General features: G+C 44.8%; 1 protein-coding gene across 2 annotated transcripts in view; it reads right to left on the bottom strand.

Annotated features, from left to right (window-relative positions):
* LOC139532217 (cytoplasmic protein NCK2-like) overlaps nt 1-20,948 on the bottom strand; it is a 54,726-nt gene that overhangs the window by 14,647 nt on the left and 19,131 nt on the right. For both annotated transcript variants that reach the window (XM_071329581.1, XM_071329582.1), the window contains exon 2: nt 1,077-1,318. In XM_071329581.1, the coding sequence (XP_071185682.1) occupies nt 1,077-1,302 (226 nt within the window). In that variant the 5' untranslated portion in view covers nt 1,303-1,318. The remainder of the gene's footprint in view (nt 1-1,076; nt 1,319-20,948) is intronic.

The following is a 20,948-nucleotide window of genomic DNA, read 5'->3' as shown; positions in this document are numbered from 1 at the left end:
CTCCCTGTCTCGCTCTCTCTTTCTTTCCCCCCCCCCCTCTCTCTCATTCTAATTCTCTCCATCTCTCGGCTCTCGGCATAGGATGCATGGCTGATCAGAGACCCGGCGCTGGGATCAGACAAGCAGCAGGTTGTTAATTGCATTGTCTGTCAAGACCTCTGACAACTAGGCAAAGCACTGGGAGAAATCCTCTTGGCTAGTTATCCTATTTTTTCAATTCGAAGTCTCATCTATCTTGTGCATTTCTGATGCATGCGCCTATTCTTCACTGATAACATTGAACGGCAAGGTTCCGTCTCATCACAACTTCAGTTCCTATTGCCCAGTATCACTCTTGAGTGTCGACAATTTAAATAAAAAATAAAAAACTGCATCACCTTGCCCTTTCGCTCAATTGGAAACGATCTCCAATTCTCTGTGCGTACGAACATCTTAGTACCAACAGAGATTCATTCATTAGCCTAATAAGGGTGAGAGTTTTACCCGATCAGTCCACAGTGAAAATTACAGAATATTAGCTAATCCCAGCCGTTGTCCAGCCAAGAAAATCTTTGATCCTTGCACTTCATATTAAATTAGTTCTTATCTCCTCTGACCTGGGAAAAAAGCTGCTTCAATACCGGCATTTCTCCTGATCGATCACACCAGCTTTCCCTTGCCTGATAATGAATAGCTTAAGGGACGCCTCACAAAACAAAACTCTTCTGTATTAAACATACTGTTTACATATCACCAGCCTTGAGAAAACATTTCTAACTGGAGAGTGTAAGTGTGTGAAGTAGTCAAGCATTTTAACAGTGCTTCATCCGCATGAAACACACGGAGGTGAGACGCCTCTGTGGAGGCACCCCTAGAAAACAGCAGAGAGAAGAAAACACGCACACACACACACACACACACACACACACACACACACACACACACACACACACACACACACACACACACACACACACACACACACTACTTAGAGATAGTGTGTGCCGCACCGCCTCAGTGCACCCCTAGAAAATAGCAGAGATGCCCTGTCTTACGCACACCCTCGTCCACCCACCTACACACTTAACCCAACTCACCGAGTGTGTCTTTGATGTTTTTCACCAGCGAGGCCTTCTTTAAGCTGTTTTTCCTCTCCACATAGTTAGAGGGTACGTAGCCGGTCCGGTTGGAGGCGTTCCTCACCCTCCACCAGGTCTTACTGTCATCCAGGAGCCACAGCCGCTCGTTTTTCCGGATGTCAAGTTCCTGTTCCTGCTGAGCCGAGTAGTCCCACTTGGCTATAACTATCACCTCCTCCGTCATTGTTCATGGAGCCCCTCTGGAACAGAGAGAGACACAGGGAGACATACTGTTAGGTCAGGGTGGGGTTAACAGTAGGGCTGTGACGATGCCCTTTATCGCAATATTTACATGGCAAAAAATGAAAAACACAAAATAAACTCTTTGGTCCTTTAAAAACCTGCTGTATTTAAAAATATCGTGTGCTGTAGGTTGGAAAATAAATAAATGCGACTCTGGATGACGACATAACGTTTGTTTACAACATTAGCTCCGTTTTCCTAAAGAAGTTAAATCCGCTTGGTGTTCTGTTTCCTTGCCACGATCCTGAGGAATCGTCCCTGCCCTAGTTAACAAGGCATTTAAACACGCGACAATGCACACACAGACGAACACCAGCGATACACACACATGAATAAAACGACGAGGTGAGCCGTTTCAGTGCAACACGAGAGAAAACATGTTTCTCACACACACACACAAACACACTCTGAAGCCAATCTCAGAGGGATGGTGCCATCCACCACTATGGTCTGTGTGGGTCTCAGACTGACAGGGTGCAGGCCTGGACTTGGCACTCGCGTGTCTGTCACACAGCTGTTGTTGTAAGACATCTGGCAGAACGGAGCCTCTCTGCCCTGTAATCCAGGTAGGCTGAGAACTACCGTGTGTGTGTGTGTGTGTGTGTGTGTGTGTGTGTGTGTGTGTGTGTGTGTGTGTGTGTGTGTGTGTGTGTGTGTGTGTGTGTGTGTGTGTGAGACACTCAGGACTCGAGGTAAGTAATCAAAGGAACCCTCTCCTTCCCTACTTGTAGAGAGTTCACGCTTTACTACCAAACCACACAAGAGCCTCTCCCTTTTACCAGCTTTTCTTATTATTCTCAAATCTACTGAATTATTCAGCGACACACTGAGCAGAGCACTGTTCTATGTTAAATGCGTCTATACACACGCACGGCTTAGAGAGAGAGAGAGTTAAGGCAGCCAGCACCTGCAGTCCTAATAAGGAATATATCAAACCGATCCACGAGATATCTAGTGCTGCTGCACACTGAGGGTAAACAACACAAAGACTGGTGTCTATTCATGGAGAGATGGAGGGAGGGGAGAGAGAGAGATGGAGGGAGGGATGGGAGAGAGATGGAGGGAGGGATGGGAGAGAGAAAGATGGAGGGAAGGATGGGAGAAAAAAATAAAACGAGAGTGAGATATCAAGATAGAGACATTAGGGGGGGGGGGGGGGGTAAAAGAGATGAGAGGGGGAGTAGAAAAGAAGACAGAGATAGAATGAGAAAGAGAGAAAGCCAGAGAGAGAGAGACAAGATGGAGTGATCTCTTACTGGATGGTGTCCCCAGCCAGACTGTGTGTGTCAGAGAGATATTGCAGTGACAGGCCGTTTTTCCTTCCAGGGCCAGTCAGAGGTGCGCTCCCCCATCGTCCTGACGCCCTCCACTGGGATGAGGCTGTGAGCCAGTCAGCACCGGAGTCCCCAGCCCTCTCACCCATCACCCTTCAGCGGGACGGCCTTGACAAGTCAGGGAGGGAGGGCTGGGGGGGTCCCAGGCGCCAAGCAAAAATGATAATGCACACACTTCAGAGCTGTCACACTAACCACTGGCCACTTCTCCGCCTGACTGAGACCGCCTTATTCACAGTTCATACAGTCTTTCTTTTCAACTCAGGGGGGCCAGTTTTCCAGACCCAAATCAAACTCTTTGAATAAAAAAGCATGCTCACCTCGATTAAAAGTGTCCTTTAGTCTAAGGGTCCAGGAAACAAGTACGTAGGACTTCGAGGGTTGTCTCTTAACGGATTCCCTGTTATTTCTACAGCCCATTGAGTTTGATATGACTCAATAAGGCTACAGTAAAGAACCTCAGTGACCCAGCAAGAGAAAGCCACTATTGTCTGAGAGTGATGATGTCACCCTGCTGGAATTCTTTCCTCTCTCATTCTTGACCGTAGGGCAGGAAGAGCCTGATAAAGGCTGTCAAGCCTACTCTCATCAACTGGCAGGGTTAAAAAAGGCACAAACATGTTGAAGACATTATTTTCAAGCGGAAGTTGATTTTGGGCCTAATGCTGAAAACAGATATGCAAATTGCAAAGCCATAAAACACATTTACCTCAACGCACCATAAATCCTTCGTTGCCTGTCAACATATTAAACCATCTTTATTGATTATACAGTTTTAGTTGCTCAACTAGACTTCTACCCTAAGCTCCTATTCTTTAAAAAAAACTTTTCGGTTTTATCCCATGCTTTGTGCATATAGGGGTAATTCCGTGGGAAGGTCAACCTACCGTAAGCGGGTACAAATAAAGTTAGGCATTTCCAAATTAAACCATGGTCATGATTATCCTTAAGGTCTATATGTTGCAGTTCATTTTTTTGACCAGTTTAACTAGGAAATTGCATACATCTTCACCATTACAGAGTAGGAGGCTTAAAAAATGTTTTTAGGCATTCATATTTCATGGCTTTTAGAAAGCGCTCACAGAGCTTGGTTTTTCCACTCACAACTGTCCCCCAGTGTTAGTTATGAATATGAGGTGTTCATGAAGCAATAAAGAAAAAATGTAAGTGTCTTGAGTTGTGTTCTACTGTCTTGTAAATATATGATATTGTCACGATACTTAGGTGCCCATATGATATGTTTTGCGAATCTCACAATTCTACATGTATTGCGAGTCGATACTGTGATTTTATTGCGATTTCACAGTCCAAACATATTGCTTACCATATGTCTGCTGCAGACGGACAAGAGACAGCCATGAGAAAACGAGTTGATGTAAATAAAAAAAGTGCTGAAAACAAATTGGCTCTCTATTTCAAAAAGAAGATAGAGAACAAGCTATGAAGGAAATACATTGACATTTTGGTTCAGGTACAGTCAACTAGCGCAAAAATAATATTGCGATAGTCAAAACGATACAGTATATCGTCAAAAATATTCTCGATATGTAACTGCATCAATTTTCCCCATCACTATTGATATGATATCTTGGCTTCAGAAGATTTTGCATTCACCAGATTTAGTGTGCTGGTTCTGAGAAGTATTCTTTAGACTTTTCCTGAAGCAATTGTTGATATCTTGAAATTGTTAATATCTTGAACATTTTTGATATCTTGAAAATGTATGTGTTCTAGCTAAGATTCTCTTGCCAAATATATGCTGAAATGCATTTCTCATACATGGCAGTACTGTTTTTAGACAAAAAGATCAACAATCTGTAAAAAGGCCTGGAGTGTCTTTTCAACTGAAAGCCCCCCAAAATATAGACTTCATTCAGTGTCCAGAAAAGTGGAATGGCAGTATAGGCACATGTACAGGGAACTGCCAAAATAAAGGAAACACTTGAGTAAATGTTGGATACAAATTATATTGAGAAAGAAAAAGATAATGTATTAGGTTGTGGTGCCTTGTACACTATATTCAGACTGCCTGTAATTATACAATCCTGAGGTACTATGCCTTCAGCTGACATTTTGAAATTCAAAATGTCATATGCTTTATGATAGATTTGATCCAAGAAATCTTTAAGATTTGAATGTCTATTTAAGACAACCATAACGGAGGGCGTAACATCCCTAACGGAGGGCGTAACATCCCTAACGGAGGGCGTAACATCCCTAACGGAGGGCGTAACATCCCCTAACGGAGGGCGTAACATCCCCTAACGGAGGGCGTAACATCCCCTAACGGAGGGCGTAACATCCCCTAACGGAGGGCGTAACATCCATAACGGAGAGCGTAACATCCCTAACGGAGGGCGTAACATCCCTAACGGAGGGCGTAGCATCCCTAAAGGAGGGCGTAACATCCATAACGGAGGGCGTAACATCCATAACGGAGCGCGTAACATCCATAACGGAGCGCGTAACATCCATAACGGAGCGCGTAACATCCATAACGGAGGGCGTAACATCCCTAAAGGAGGGCGTAACATCCCTAAAGGAGGGCGTAACATCCATAACGGAGCGCGTAACATCCATAACGGAGGGCGTAACATCCATAACGGAGCGCGTAACATCCATAACGGAGGGCGTAACATCCCTAAAGGAGGGCGTAACATCCATAACGGAGGGCGTAACATCCCTAAAGGAGGGCGTAACATCCATAACGGAGGGCGTAACATCCCTAAAGGAGGGCGTAACATCCATAACGGAGGGCGTAACATCCATAACGGAGGGCGTAACATCCATAACGGTGCGCGTAACATCCATAACGGAGCGCGTAACATCCATAACGGAGGGCGTAACATCCCTAAAGGAGGGCGTAACATCCATAACGGAGGGCGTAACATCCCTAAAGGAGGGCGTAACATCCATAACGGAGGGCGTAACATCCCTAACGGAGGGCATAACATCCATAATGGCCGTTTTTCCTCTCTGAAGCAAACATGGAAATTACAATCTTTTCAAAATCATAATTTTTGTGTTCAGACTTTCCTTCGCAATGGCTATCCATGTTTTGACCTGAGACGTACAAACTCAGCTAGGTTGTCGTCTTGTTCCATCACTGCTCTGCTCTGTCTGCTCACACCCTGTTCAGCTCGGTGTGCAGTGGAACGCCAGCATAGTGCCGTGGTAAGTTCTTCAAGAGATGTAATATTTCATAAAAAGGCAACAGATCATTGTAAGCGTAAATAGAACATTGCCCACACCTTAATCATTGTCAAAACAACATGGAGAAATAACTATATTGCGTTTTCTTCTCAGAAGATGGAGACAAGCTGTCCGAGGCTTATTCAGGCGGGTTTGGAAGATCGTGACCTGCTCTGGCATCTCAGAAGAAGAGAACTGAGACAGAAGGTCAAGATCTCACACACACGTCTACAAAAATTACAATTTCTTATTATGCGTCTTGTGTATATTGTGCATTTCCACAAATATAATACTGAACTGAGAGGAAGGTTAAGCAAGTATTACTTAATAATAACTTTGAAGTCTTTTAATAGATCATTAGGGCACAAAGCATGTATTAACCAATAGCAGAGAGTGCTTATGGAGGTCAGGAGAGCAGGGATTACCCTAGAGGGGATAGGACCAGGAGGCTGGGGAGGACGTGGACCAGTTTTCAGTGTAATTGCATAAATGTGCAGCAGGGTCGAAGCTGCCTGTAGCGGGTAGAGAGAGATTCCTAACGGGTTTAACCAGGCCCAACTCAGCCAATTCCTTCATCTCTGTCTCACCCAGCTCTGTAATCCAATTTGAGGATCCTTTTCATTCGTCTGAGAACCAGGAGAGAAGGGGAGGAGAGGGGAAGACTAAGAGAAAGATGGGGGGGAAGGTCAGAGAGAAGGATGGGGCGAGTAATACAAAGGGAGAGAGAGGGGGCAGAAAGACCGAGGGAGAAAGGAAGAGTGATGTCTTTCATTAGAGAAAGGAGGACCAATGATGATATATGTGAAGACCAGGAGAGAGACTGGAAGAGAGGTTCGTCATCATGCTACTGTGTGACTCAGTATGAGAGCAGCAGAGTGCTATAAAGACAATGACCTCAAACGGGAAACCTGTGGACCCAGACGGGGCTGCAGTGCAGAACTTCCAGTACCGACTGGGTTAGAGGCTATAGGAGCAGGCAGTGCAGAGCTTCCAGTACGGACTGGGTTAGAGGCTATAGGAGCAGGCAGTGCAGAGCTTCCAGTACCGACTGGGTTAGAGGCTATAGGAGCAGGCAGTGCAGAACTTCCAGTACGGACTGGGTTAGAGGCTATAGGAGCAGGCAGTGCAGAGCTTCCAGTACCGACTGGGTTAGAGGCTATAGGAGCAGGCAGTGCAGAGCTTCCAGTACGGACTGGGTTAGAGGCTATAGGAGCAGGCAGTGCAGAGCTTCCAGTACGGACTGGGTTAGAGGCTATAGGAGCAGGCAGTGCAGAGCTTCCAGTACGGACTGGGTTAGAGGCTATAGGAACAGGCAGTGCAGAGCTTCCAGTACGGACTGGGTTAGAGGCTATAGGAGCAGGCAGTGCAGAGCTTCCAGTACGGACTGGGTTAGAGGCTATAGGAGCAGGCAGTGCAGAGCTTCCAGTACCGACTGGGTTAGAGTCTATAGGAGCAGGCAGTGCAGAGCTTCCAGTACCGACTGGGTTAGAGTCTATAGGAGCAGGCAGTGCAGTGCTTCCAGTACGGACTGGGTTAGAGGCTATAGGAGCAGGCAGTGCAGAGCTTCCAGTACCGACTGGGTTAGAGGCTATAGGAGCAGGCAGTGCAGAGCTTCCAGTACCGACTGGGTTGGGGGCTATAGGAGCAGGCAGAGCACGCAAGAGGGAGAGTATGTGGATGGAGCGACACAGAGGCTAAGCACGGTTCCCAGTGCATGCTGTGCTCTCCGCTCCCCCTTCGACCCCCTGCTAGCTGGGTGGCGTGTCTCAGCTCACCTAGGCCTAACCAGCCCTGACAGCAGGGACCACTGCCAGGGTACCATGTCATGCCATGCCAAGGGGAGGGCATGTGAGAAGTGTGGAACTAATAGACTCATTTTGTGTGTGTGTGTGTGTGTGTGTGTGTGTGTGTGTGTGTGTGTGTGTGTGTGTGTGTGTGTGTGTGTGTGTGTGTGTGTGTGTGTGTGTGTGTGTGTGTGCGTGTTTGTGCGTGCGTGCGTGCGTGCGTGTGTCAGGGTTTCCGTTAGCCGGTAATAGCTGGCTTTTGGGCGATAATTATTTTTTTACAAAAGCTGAATAAACAAAATTGGCGCCGGCCAATTGTCCGGGAGAAGAAGAAAAAATACCATTGTGAAATAATGGTTTTTAGCCTATTGATTGATGTAAATACTAGTTAGGGTTGCAAAGGGTCGGAAACTTTCCGGGAAATTTCCGGAAATTTCCCGAATGGGAAGTTAAGCCCTGGATTTTGGGGAATTTTGCTTAAATTCTTTTTTTTTTTTTTTTTTTAGCTTATAACAGTGAACCTTTTTTTGTGGGATACACATAAGGCAATTCTAGGTCTTGTGACATATTTTGTTTAAACTATCCCCAATTCAATGGAATTGCAACCCCCAGCATGCACAGTGCATTCTTCCATCACATGTGCCAGTGCACTCTTCCATCACGTGTACAGCTGATTCTCAAGATCTTGCACACTAATGAGATGCTATTGAGCCCACACTACTACACTGTCTGAGCCAAGGACTGACTATATGCTTTCTGCTAAGTTTTGATTATAATACTGGGTGAGCTGAATATATTCTATATGACATACATGTTTTTTTGTTAACTAGTAAATAGTAGCCTACAGCAAAGTGTGTTTTAAATAATTTCTAACTTGTTAACAATTTCTGCTAGTTTGTTTTTGCTACCATGTGGGTTTTAGCTTGCTTGAGCCTGCTAACTGAGGAGTGTTAATTCACTTGTTTCCATACATGTTTCATTTTAAAACATTTATCTTACAAAGGAGTTGATTAATCTAACTGCTTAACTATTTATCTGTACATGGAATTGTATTATTATTTTTTTTACTATTTTTTTTCTAATCTTTACAGGAAAATGCCACAGGCACTATCTGGTGTATGGAGACATTCCACTGCAGCTGATGTAGAAGGAAAAGCTGTGTACATTTACAAATACTGTGCCAAATCATATGTGAAGAATGCAACAAAGATGCAGAATCATCTGGCCAAGTGCATAAAGTTCCCTCAGCGCTCACAACAAGCAACCTCTGACAAAAGTCCCTCTACTTCTATTCAAGGGGAAAATGATGAATCGGACACCTTATCGATAGCAACAGCTCATGGTCCTCCTGGAATCAATTTTTCGACTCAATGGAGGAACATAGTCAGAGAAATGCTGATTAATGTCTTGTTCGAGCTGTGTATGCAACTGGTTCACCTCTGATGCTCACAGGCAATGTGTATTGGAAGAGATTTCTGAATGTTCTTTGCCCAGCATACACCCCTCCAACCAGACATGCTTTATCTACTAATTTGGTGGAGGCAGAGTTCAACATAGTTCAAGTGAAGGTCAAGCAAATCATAGAGAAAACAGACTGTATTGCAATCATCTATGATGGGTGGTCGAATGTTCATGGGCAAGGAATAACTAACTACATCATCTCCACCCCTCAACCAGTATTCTACAAGAGCACAGACACAAGGAACAACAGACACGCCAGTCTCTACATTGCAGATGAGCTGAAGGCAGTCAATGACCTTGGACCAAAGAAGGTATTTGCACTGGTGACAGACAATGCTGCGAACATGAAGGCTGCTTGGGCTAAAGTGGAAGAGTCCTACCCTCACATCACATCACACCCATTGGCTATGCTGCTCATGCATTGAATCTGCTCCTCAAGGACATCATGGCACTGAAAACAATGGATACACTCTACAAGAGAGCTAAGGAAATGGTTAGGTTTGTGAAGGATCATGAAGTTATAGCAGCAACCTACCTCACCAAGCAAAGTGAGAAGAATAAGAGCACCACATTGAAGCTGCCCAGCAACACCCATTGGGAGGGTGTTGTCATCATGTTTGACAGTCTCCTGCAGGGAAAGGAGTCTCTCCAAGCAATGGCCATATCACAGTCTGCTGATATGGACAGCCCCATCAAGAGGATCCTCCTGGATGATGTATTTTGGGAGAGAGTGGTAAGCAGCCTGAAACCTATAACAGCAGCCATTGCATGGATTGAGGGAGACAATGCCATCCTGTCTGATGTTCAGACTCTGCTTACAGATGTAAGAGAAGAAATCCGTACTGCCTTGCCCACTTCACAGTTGCTCCAAGCAGAGGAAACTGCAGTTCTGAAATAAATCAAAAAGCGTTAAAGACTTCTGCCTGAAGCCCATACACGCCACAGTGTACATGTTTGACCCCAAGTATGCTGACAAGAGCATCCTGTCTGGTGCAGAGATCAACAAGGCCTATGGTGTCATCACCACCATGTCTCGCCACCTTGGCCTGGATGAGGTCAAAGTTCTTGGTAGTCTGGCGAAGTACACTTCCAAGCAAGGGCTTTGGGATGCAGATGCAATATGGCATCATATCTCATCAGCCACCTGGTGGAAGGGACTTTGTGGATCTGAGGCTCTTTCCCCTGTTGCCTCCATCATCCTCCAAATCCCACCAACATCAGCCGCCTCAGAGCGCAACTGGTCCTTGTTTGGGAACACACACCAAAGCACGGAACTGGCTGACCAATACAAGGGTTGAAAGATTGGTGGCCATCCGGGCAAATGTGAGGCTTTTTGAGCCTGACAATGAGCCATCCTCAACAAGGTTGGAAAGTAACAGTGAAGATGAGGCCTTAGAGTCTGATGTTCAAGAGGTGGACATTGAGGAGGTCCAGGGAGAAGACATGGAAGCCTGAGAGGAAGACAACCAAAGCTTTAGTTTCTAGACTATCATTTTACAGATGTATGTTGAAAACGTTTTAGGGAGATGCGATGGATCATTGGGGATCATTCCAAATTCCCTTTCTTTTGTTGTTCAGTGAAATCATCCCATGTGGAAGAGTCAACTCATTTAATTAAAGTTCCATTTGTAACTACATGTATTCATTTATTTATATTGGAAGGATTTAATTATTTGCAATTATGTCTAAACCTCTAAAGGTTTATGTTTCTGTCTCCATATGATATGGTAAATATATCCAATGCAAAAAAAATCTACATTTAAATGGTATTAATATTAATTTGCATATATTTCCATTAATTCCCATATATTCCCGTTAATTCCCACCTCTGAATATTCCCCAAAATGTGCAACCTGTCACGGATCCCCGGTACTGATGCTCATTCTGTTCACTGGCTTTCTAGGCTTCACTGAACGGGATTCATTATCATCAACCCCGGACTGTCTTGTCTGATTACACACACACCTGGTTCCCATTTCCCCTGGTTAGTATGTTATATATGTTCCCTCTGTCGGTTATAGTTCCCATGTCCGTTGGTGGTGTGAGTACCTATGCGTTGGTGCAGCTGTTAAACTGCGTGCTATATATATTGTGTATTTCGGGTATCGTCCCGTGTCGGTCAACAAGGTTTACCCTCACTCTGTTTGGGTACAGCAGTGTTTTTGTATACGTGTTTGTTTGGGGTGTATTAAAAACCCCTATTGTGTTTTCCTGCGCCTGTCTCCAAAATCCTTTATACAAGCGTGGCACAACCCTAATTCTACTCAATGTAAATACATTTGACTGGTCATGATTCTCGGGTCTACAGGTTAATTTGCATAATTTAGTGGTATTAAATTGGTGCACGTGTACAGTATAATCGTTATGTATCATTTACAGCATACAGTCTGAACGGAACATCTGTCAAAGCTGCTGCTACAGCATGTCAAACAGTAAATGCATAGGCAACGGAATGCAGACTTCCTCAGCGCGTCACATACCACTTTGCAATGAGCTGGAGGCAGTATGCATATTTAAAACCTGAACGTTTTCCTACATATTAGACTTGCTTTAAATTAGCCTAGGCAAAGATCAGACCATATCCGTGGAGGCAATTATTTTATATAAACTTTTTCATTTTCCAGTAGCCAAATGCACAATCCTAGTCATATTAGCAACACATGCTAGTTGCTGCATATTAGATCTCCCCTCTTTCTACATTTCTAAACGGATATTTTAATTTCGGTTACTTGAAACCGCTTGCATGTACGGTGTTTTCCTGCTAATTGCATTGTGGAACGAACATTCGCGAGTAGCCTACTTACTGCCTTGTGCACACTGCTGCGCTTACAATGTGAAGAAATGCTAGTGTATCAACATTATCAACTCAACGTTCTAATCTGTTGCATTAAACGCATAGCTTTTTTACATGTTTTTCTACTGCTTGTACGAATTTGGAATCTATCATCCCACAACTGTCCCAGAGTCTGTTTGGAATTGGTCATTTCTTTCTCAACTAGCTGACCAATAGAACAGGTCAACTTGTCTACGATGGGGGATAGTAGGTTGACGTAGGTAAGTGATTTTGCTGTTTGTTACTCGTCTTGTTGGCTGAGGAAAAGTACATGTGGACAGTTATTCTAACATCTTGAAAGTGCGCATCAGAATTTGGCTAGAATGACCGCACATTGTTGAATCATATAGACTTGCATGTTCTGTTAATATGAATTACAATGATCTAAAATGTGATTTCTGTCATTCTGTGCACAGTGGGTGGAAGCCCTAATCCGATTACGCACCCAATGCATATGGGTCCGGTAAATTTCTCAAATGTCCGTTAAATTAAAATGCCACCAGTCAAATGTGAAGCCCTGGTGTGTGACTGGAGACAGGTAGTCCCTGAGATCCACTCTCTCCACTGCTACATTAACTACTCTGTCATCCTCTGATCTCTACTAGGTATCCTACAGCAACCATGTCTGATGGGACACCAGAGTTGAAGTTCAGTCTAAAAAAAATGATATCCTGGAGGCTTCAAGCACACCACTACTCCCCATACTAATTTTTAACCTATTTGAAACAGCCGCTATTGAGCCACCCATCAACCCCTGCAGATAGCCTAGAAGCCAGCTAAGCTTCTCTGGGCCTCTCCCAACACAGAGATGAACAAATCCTGTCCGAGGGCCACGGAGTCTGCTACCTTTCCTTATTGCCTTTGAATGAGTGCTACATTTACACTTTGCCTGGGAGTAAAAAAAAACTGGAATGTGGTCCTGGAGGACTGGAGTCTGTTGCTGTGCCTCTGTCTGAACACCTGTTCAAACACTGGGCCTACAGCTAGAGTCTACACAGACCAGAACGATGAGACATGCAGAGCCAGAGCTGAACACGGCAGTAGCCCGAAAGGCGGCTTCCATTTTTATTACGGCAACATAATGCTCAGAGCGTGTATGAACAGCAGCCAAAAACACTGACACTGGGGGCAAAGAGAGGGATCATATTACATGTGAAAAAGAGAGAGGGGGGAAATGATAGAAAGAGGGAGAGAAAATATATATATTCTCCATCCATAAAATGTCCATTGAGCATGAGGGAATTGACATTTAGTCAGGCTGAGTAATCCCCATCATCGTCATCATCATAATAAATGTCCTTGGATGTGTCAGGCTGGGATGTGACGAATTAATTTCTGTTCTGCTGTCCAAACGAGTCCACAATCCCGTCGAGGGGCTGACGTGTAGTTGTGGATCTTTAATATGAAGATGCAGATGGTGTAGCAGAATGAGTGTAGGTTACAAAAATCAACACATCTGACATCAAATCACTCCAATTTGAAAAATAAAGACGAATGCTCGCAAATGATCAAAACGTTTTGTTCAAGGCAAAGGGGGGGGACGGGACTCTACGTGAGTGGAATCAGCCGCTAGTCTACAAGTAAACTGTACAATTTACACAAAACAGGACTTGCACCATATCCTGAACGGTCTTGATAAAGGTTTGTCGATTTGGCTTAAGTCTGCGTATTCTTGCTGTGCAGGCCACAGTAGTAGAACGGTGTGCACTAGCTTGTGGCTTCCCAGTCTAGGAGAGATACAGATCTCTCCGGGTTCAGCCATGCTCTGGATCAAAGAGGAGCAGACAGACAGGTGCACTCCGGTGTGCTGCTGCTGCAAGCCGCAGGCTTAAGTGTGGATATGAAGGGTAAGTGTGTGCAGACTGATGTTCAGCACATTAATAAAAGGTTGTTGGCATGAGTGTCAACAGACAAAATAACTACTCTGGGAAGATCCAGAGTCAGCACTCACGTAGGCTAGTCCACTAAAAACTTTCCCTCACGTCCCAAAACGCCGTACTCTAGGGACATGCCTGCTAATGTAGGGAAGGCTAGTCTTGGACACGAACATGGACACACATATACATAGATCCAAGCACCGATGGAGGTGTTGAGTGGTTCATTACTTTGTGCAGATGGGTCTGCTGCTCTCTGAGCCAGAGACTACGCCAGCACTGAGAGACTCAGTGAAGCATTAGACCAGGTCTAATTGGACGGTAAAATGCATTCTCTATCGTTCTCACGTGGTTGAAAGTCTATAGGCTCTTATAGATTGATATCATGCTACAGATTTAAAAATGGTTGTTTTATTTGACATTCATGCGAATACAAATTTAAGTGTAGGCTATTTCAGTGCTGGCTTACAGTGACTGAACTGGAAGCTGTCTCTATACTCACTGCTGCACCATGAACACTGCTCCCAAACTGCACTTCCCTAAGAAAGACAGATGAGCGGCTGGGTTCAGACTCAGAATCACTACATTTCCCCATGCAGTTGAGACCCGGAGACCAGCCTGTTTTAAAGAATGAGGAATAAGTAATGTGATAATCCAAAAGCATTCAGTTCCACTCAGACCACAGTACCATGTTGAATGGCTTTTTTTAAAGGTCAACGTTTGTACTACAGCATTACAGGTTCTATCCTTCCATCTTTTTTCCCTCTCTCTCCCTCCCTGCGGAGCAATTTCTTAATTGAAGTGAGGTTCGGTTTGGCTTTTATAACCCATAAATGTCTCTGAGCACTCCCATTTGCCTTTCTCAGTTGTAGTCTATTAAAGATATGGATCTCACTACCAGCTGTAATAGGAAGGTCTTATCTGTTGTTCTCGGTTCTCGCCGATTCGCTTTGAATTTTTAAAGCCTGTCCTTGAATAAGAGGAAGGCCAAAGACTGCAAATCAACAGATGCATTGTCTGATTCTAATTGTTGTTTTTTTTATTCATAATTTTCCTTTAGGGGCTACATTGTGGTGTTTTGTAATATTAGTTTGTCGAAGCTGTTTCATCAGACACAGCCAACATATCTCAACACTAGGCTGGTTCAAGACAATTTCTATTTAACTAGGCAAGTCAGTTAAGAACACATTCTTATTGACAATGACGGCCTACCCCGGCCAAACGCTAATCCAGACGACGCTGGGCCAATTGTGCGTCGCCCTATGGGACTCCCAATCATGGCCGGTTGTGATACAGCCTATAATCGAACCAGGGCCTGTAGTGACGCCTTTAGCACTGAGATGCAGTGCCTTAGACCACTGCGCCACTCACAGACTGACGACTATTTTTGTTGCTTTTTAGTGTCCCTGTCTATCTGTCAGCACCTGCCTGGTTAACACTAGTCTGTAGAGGCTGTTTGTGTTATGACAGCTCCCATGGTGCTCTTTGGACCTGGGGTCACTCAGGTCATGTCTCTGACTTCCTGGGTGCAGAGGTCCCCTTGTGTTGCTGCCAGTCACTTCCTGTCTCCCCAGGGTCGTCTCCTCCCCTCCTCCGATGAATCCCTTCCCTCCAGGGTCAAGTCTTTCCCAGCAGCTGGTCCACAGCAGACCGGAGTCACATGGTTGACCCTGGGCCAAGAGAGCACAGTGCAAACTGACACCACGGCACTGTTTACACAGGCAGCCCAATTTGGATATTTTTTCCCACTAATTGGTCTTTTGACCAATCCCATATCTTTACACATCAGATCTGATTGGTGAAATGGCCAATCAGAAGAAAAAAAAATTGGGCTTGGGCCGCCTAAATGCAGCCCGCTAGTATCAGAAGAGAGACCAGAAGAGGCTGGCTGACACACATTGGCTGCTATAGGGCCAGGCCTATCCCATGTTGGCACAACTGTGGTCTAAAACTCAAGCATACACACTTTTATTAGACCTCTATCGTAATATCGAAGAGGCACAGAACTGAAAAGAGCCCGAGATGATTCGACATATTTCTACATCTATTATCTCAAAAGAAACAGAAAGATACTAAGTGCATTAATAGCTTTGCTTGACACAGAAAGAAACACAGTTTGATCTCAGTAAGTGTTGGGGAATGTTCACTTGCCTGCTTCCTTAATGACAAAGATCCTTTGGTGGGAATGAAAAGCATTGCTGCCATGAGGCAAATCAATTCTAAAGCTGAGGACATTTGTTTGCATGCCAGCCAGCCGCCAGCTCCTCTGTGATCAATCTCACTGTGCCTTGTGTTGATTTTACAACCCAGCCGATGCCATTTCCCTCAACCACAATAGAATGGACAGTGTTCCAGCTCGTTTGAGGAACAGAATGTCTGTATCATTGTACAGTACTGTTAAAACCGCTGCCAAACCCAAATAAGTTGACCTTGGACTCTGTCTTATATCGTGCTCTAGGGTAGCGGAGGGGAAGGAGGATTCTCTCCATCTCTGTCTCCATCTCTGTCTCCCACTCAGAGTCACAGCACTCCTATGATTTCTTTACACTGGGGACCAAAAAACCAAGACCAACAGTTTTTCATGACCATGTGGCCTTATAGTTGCTAAAAGAGGGCTAATCCGGCTATACCTTGAGGTTGAAAGCAGCAGTATCCCCTTAAAAGGTGGTAATCCAGTGACATAAAGGGAGTTTACTGTTATTCCACTGTGAGGCTTAACAAGCATAAGCCATTCAAATTGCCACTGTGACTGTGGAGAAATGATTTTACACAAAGAACAGAACAAATATATAAACAACGTGTCAAGTGTTGTGTCCCATGTTTCATGAGCTGAAATAAAAGATCACAGAAATGTTCCATAGACACAAAAAAAACGTATTTCTCATCCCTGTTGGTGAGCATTTCTCCATTGCCAAGATAATATGCCATACCAGGCATGTGGATGGATTAAGAAGCTATTTAAACAGCATTATCATTACACAAGTGCATTTTGTGGTGGGGACAATAAAAGGCCACTAAAATGGTATGCTTGACTGCAGGAATATCCACCAGAGCTGTTACCAGAGAATTGAATGTTCATTTCTCTACCATAAGCCGCCTACAACGTTGGTTTAGAGAATTTGGCAGTATGTCCAACCGGCCTCACACATGTAACCACGCCACACCAGGACCTCCACATCAGACTTCTTCACCTGCCTGATCGTCTGAGACCAGTTAATTGGATAGCTGATTAAACTGTGGGTTTGCACAACCAAAGAATTTCTGCACAAACTGTCAGAAACCATCTCAGGAAAACTCATCCGCGTGCTCCTTGTCCTCACCAGGGACTTGACCTGACTGCAGTTTGGCGTCGTAACCGACTTCAGTGGGCAAAAACTCACCTTCAATAGCCACTTGCAAGCTGGACAAGTGTGTTCTTAACTGAATAATCCTGGTTTCAACTGTACCAGGCAGATGGCAAACAGTGTGTATGGCGTGTGGGCGAGCAGTTTGCTTATGTCAACGTTGTGAACAGAGTGCCCCATGGTGGCGGTTGGGTTTTGTTCTGGGCAAGGAATAAGCTATGGACAACGAACACAATTGCATTTTAACCTCGGTAATTTGAATGCACAGAGATACCGTAATGAGATCCTGAGGCCCATTGTCGTGCCATACCTCACCAAGTTTTCTTCCAGCTTGACCCACTTAACTATAGCCTGGTTCCAGATCTGTTTGTGTGTTTGGCTTTACAATGACCATACGTGAGTTGGCAAGACAGCACAAACAGATCTGGGACCATCAGGCTGCCATTAACCAGGGCTGCACTATATGGGCAAATAATCAAATTGTGATTTCGATCAAAACACTTGGATGAACTGTTGTAATCATATAAATAAAATGAGTTTTCTGATTCTATGGTTGGTGTTGTTTGGCATGACAACTAAATGACAAAGCCAGGTACAGTAGAAGTTTATGTGACAGGGTAAGAACCAAAGTGTTGGTCAGAGTGTTACAGGGTAGGAACCAAAGTGTTTGGTCAGAGTTTCCCAGGGGACCCTTATTACATTTGAATGTTACATTCATGGCGCTTAAAACAATTGCAGCCTCATGCGATATGGATATTGCACATGTCAATATTGCAATTTCAATTAATTGCGCAACCCTAAATGGTAAGCATCACTTCATTTCACTATTAGCCTGCAAAATGTTCATTTATGTAAGAGATGGAGTGCATAGGAGCCTATCAGACCCCAATGATGTTGACGAGTCCCACATTTCAGATTTCACCAGAGCCATTTGAGGACATGTGAAAACCTCGGTGGCTCTGAGAAAACAGCCATTTAATCCCAAACATATCTCTGCAGGCAGCTGTTGGAAGATTAGCATTGACAAACCACAGTGTGTGTAGCCTGTTGGGATGAGAGAAACAGTTAGGAGGATTGTATGGTAAAAATAGAATGGAGGTCAGGGGTCATAGTGTTGAGGAGAGACAGGGGAGTCCCAGTGGCTGTCAGAACCATGTAGGCTCCTCAATAAAAAAAAGAAACACCGTTTTGGAAGTTTAAAAAAAGTTTTTTTTCCAAGACGGAAAAAAAACCCAAAGAAGAAGAGAACAAACATGTCCATGCTGACCCTGTGTGAAAAATCATCCAAGTTTTACTGCCAGGGCTCCAAGTACAAAGAAGAAAGGATGTAAAAACAGCTACAGTCAGTGGGTGCTTGGCCAAAAAATCCTCCCCCCCCCCATCTCTTTCCTCTCCTCCTCACCATCCTCCCCTTTTTGCTTTCCCTGAATGCCCCGGAGTGTTCGTCTTTGATCTGAAGGAGCTGCCCGCAACTTGTGACGCACAGAGCATTATTGGCTCTGTAGTACCTCATGCTCCCTATAACTGTCCTTCCTCAGTCTAACTCTCCGACACGGACGCAGGCAGAACTCATAAGCACAGCACTCATAAGCACAGTGTCCGGAGGTTGAGGATGGAGGAACCGAAAGCAAGATGGCACAGCAGAGGTGTGGAGTGATGAGGATCGTAGGGAGGACTACTGCTACTCTTGAATTATTATTGAAATGTGGTGTGCTTCACCGCTTCACCCAAGCGGGTGCTTCATTTTGGTAATAGTGAAGGAGTAGCTAGCATAGACCTACTCCGGAGTCCATGAACTGCAGTGGCTAAACTCAAACTTCAACCGAGTCACACAGAGGGGAGGGACAGCGAGACACCTTGATGACACAGACCAGCTTTGCTTGCTCCTCCCCCTTATGACCACTTTCCTCCGATGACCGCTCAAGCCAGGAACTTTCCTGACCCTCTCATGACCTTCCATCTCATGAATGATGTTTTCTCTAAATTGCTTGTCTTTTTTTGTTGCTTTAAAATGCTTTGAGATTTTAATGAATAGCACTTTTATTATTATTATAATAAACAGAGCCTTGCACAGTCAATGTTATTTACCCTCAATGCCAGGGTAAATGTACCCTCTGTCTCTCTCTCCCTCCCTCCACACTGTGTGCGACTCTGACCCCAGTACCACAGCAACGTCATTAAAATAACTCCGTCAAAGCTGCTGCTGCGTTTTTATGACTAAAACAGGTCTGTTTTGGAAGAGTTTTTTTGTTGTTGCCATAACTCAACACTACATAAATGATTGATCATATATTGATGTGGTTCTGGAGACTTTCAACTTCTCCAGGCATTGCAGAATTATGTTTCTGTAGCACTCCGGACTTCACCTGGCTCGTGGTCTGAGCTAGAAGAGGATATACAAGGTCTAAATACATGTGGCGATGAAAAGTGAACGAACCAGTTAGAATTATTAATACATTGTACTTGAGAGAGGAAAAACTCATTTAATACAAAATCCTTCAAAACTTTACTTAAAAGCCTACTTTTTTTTTTACCTCAGAGCTTATCGACTTCGTCCAAGGCTCCTTAAGTCGTCTTCTGCTCAGTTTAACAGGGATTAATGGATATGGTACCGCTGCCCTTCGTGATGATAAAGCCCAACCATTACTACTCTGGGTTATGTAGATGACTGCGGTATTCCACCACATTCAAATCAGGCTCCTGCAACATAGGGGAGAGCAATCGGTGTGCTCCTTCCACACACAATAGGAACGCACATATACCGTGGACATGCACACGCACGTCGATTGAAAGAGCAAAGGAAATGGCCCCTTAATTCATCAAAACCCTGAACACAAAGTGTGTGCACGGTCTCTCTCTCTCTCAGCAGCATGTGCTTCCAGTGCTCCCTCTCTTCCCCTGAACGTCTAGGCCGACGTCTGGTTTCAGTTAGCGCTCACAAAAATGACCCGCTGCAGTAGCAGCTAGCTGAGCACCAGTCAAAACAACTGGGCCCTCCTCCTCCAGATGACCTTGACTACAGGCTCTCATTCATTCATTCATTCATTCTCTACTGTACAGTTGAACAATTCACTCATCTGGGCCACGACCTAGTTGCAATTCTAAGCCACAGACCTTGAATGCACCACTCCTCAGGGGGAGAAAAAGGAGAACTTGCACGCACCCTTTGGCCCCTGCTTTAAAAGGGGATATGTCTCCTGTCCTTGCATGTACACAGATAAGCTAGTGGTCAGTACTCCTTTTTGAAATGTCAGCGTATTTCCCTACGACTCAAAGCTTCTGCATGTTTAATCCACACAGACGCCATTTAAAAGTAGATCAGACCACGGCCAGATCATTACTGTGCCTACAGACAGACAGTTGAGGTGGCCTACGAGATTGCAGATCGTGACTATCAGGGAGATACATGGCCAATGGCAGCCAGGGACATAATGAAACACTCCATAGAACATTCACTTGTTGTGAACATACAGCCATTTACAAGTAAGGACCGGGGGGAGCCGGGGCCCGTCGGCAGGCAATAATTAGCCTGAGAGAGACTGGCACGGGTACAGCAGTATTCTTTTCAGGCCCATCACAATAAATCCCTAGCCTAGCCCAAAGATGGGCTGTTGTGCAATAAAACAAGCATCTCCCGTGAGATTATATGGCAGGCATGTGTGTGCGCTGTCAGCAGATCCAGAGCTTCACACAACATCTCTCAAAATGCAGCTGTTCTACCGAAAACATGACCGAACACCAAAGTGGCAGAAGCTAGGCCAATCC

This window comes from Salvelinus alpinus, chromosome 10 (genome assembly GCF_045679555.1).
Source record: "Salvelinus alpinus chromosome 10, SLU_Salpinus.1, whole genome shotgun sequence".
Taxonomy (NCBI): Eukaryota; Metazoa; Chordata; class Actinopteri; order Salmoniformes; family Salmonidae; genus Salvelinus; species Salvelinus alpinus.
Note: the sequence above shows the minus strand (reverse complement) of the source record. Positions and strands in the feature narration are given on the sequence as shown.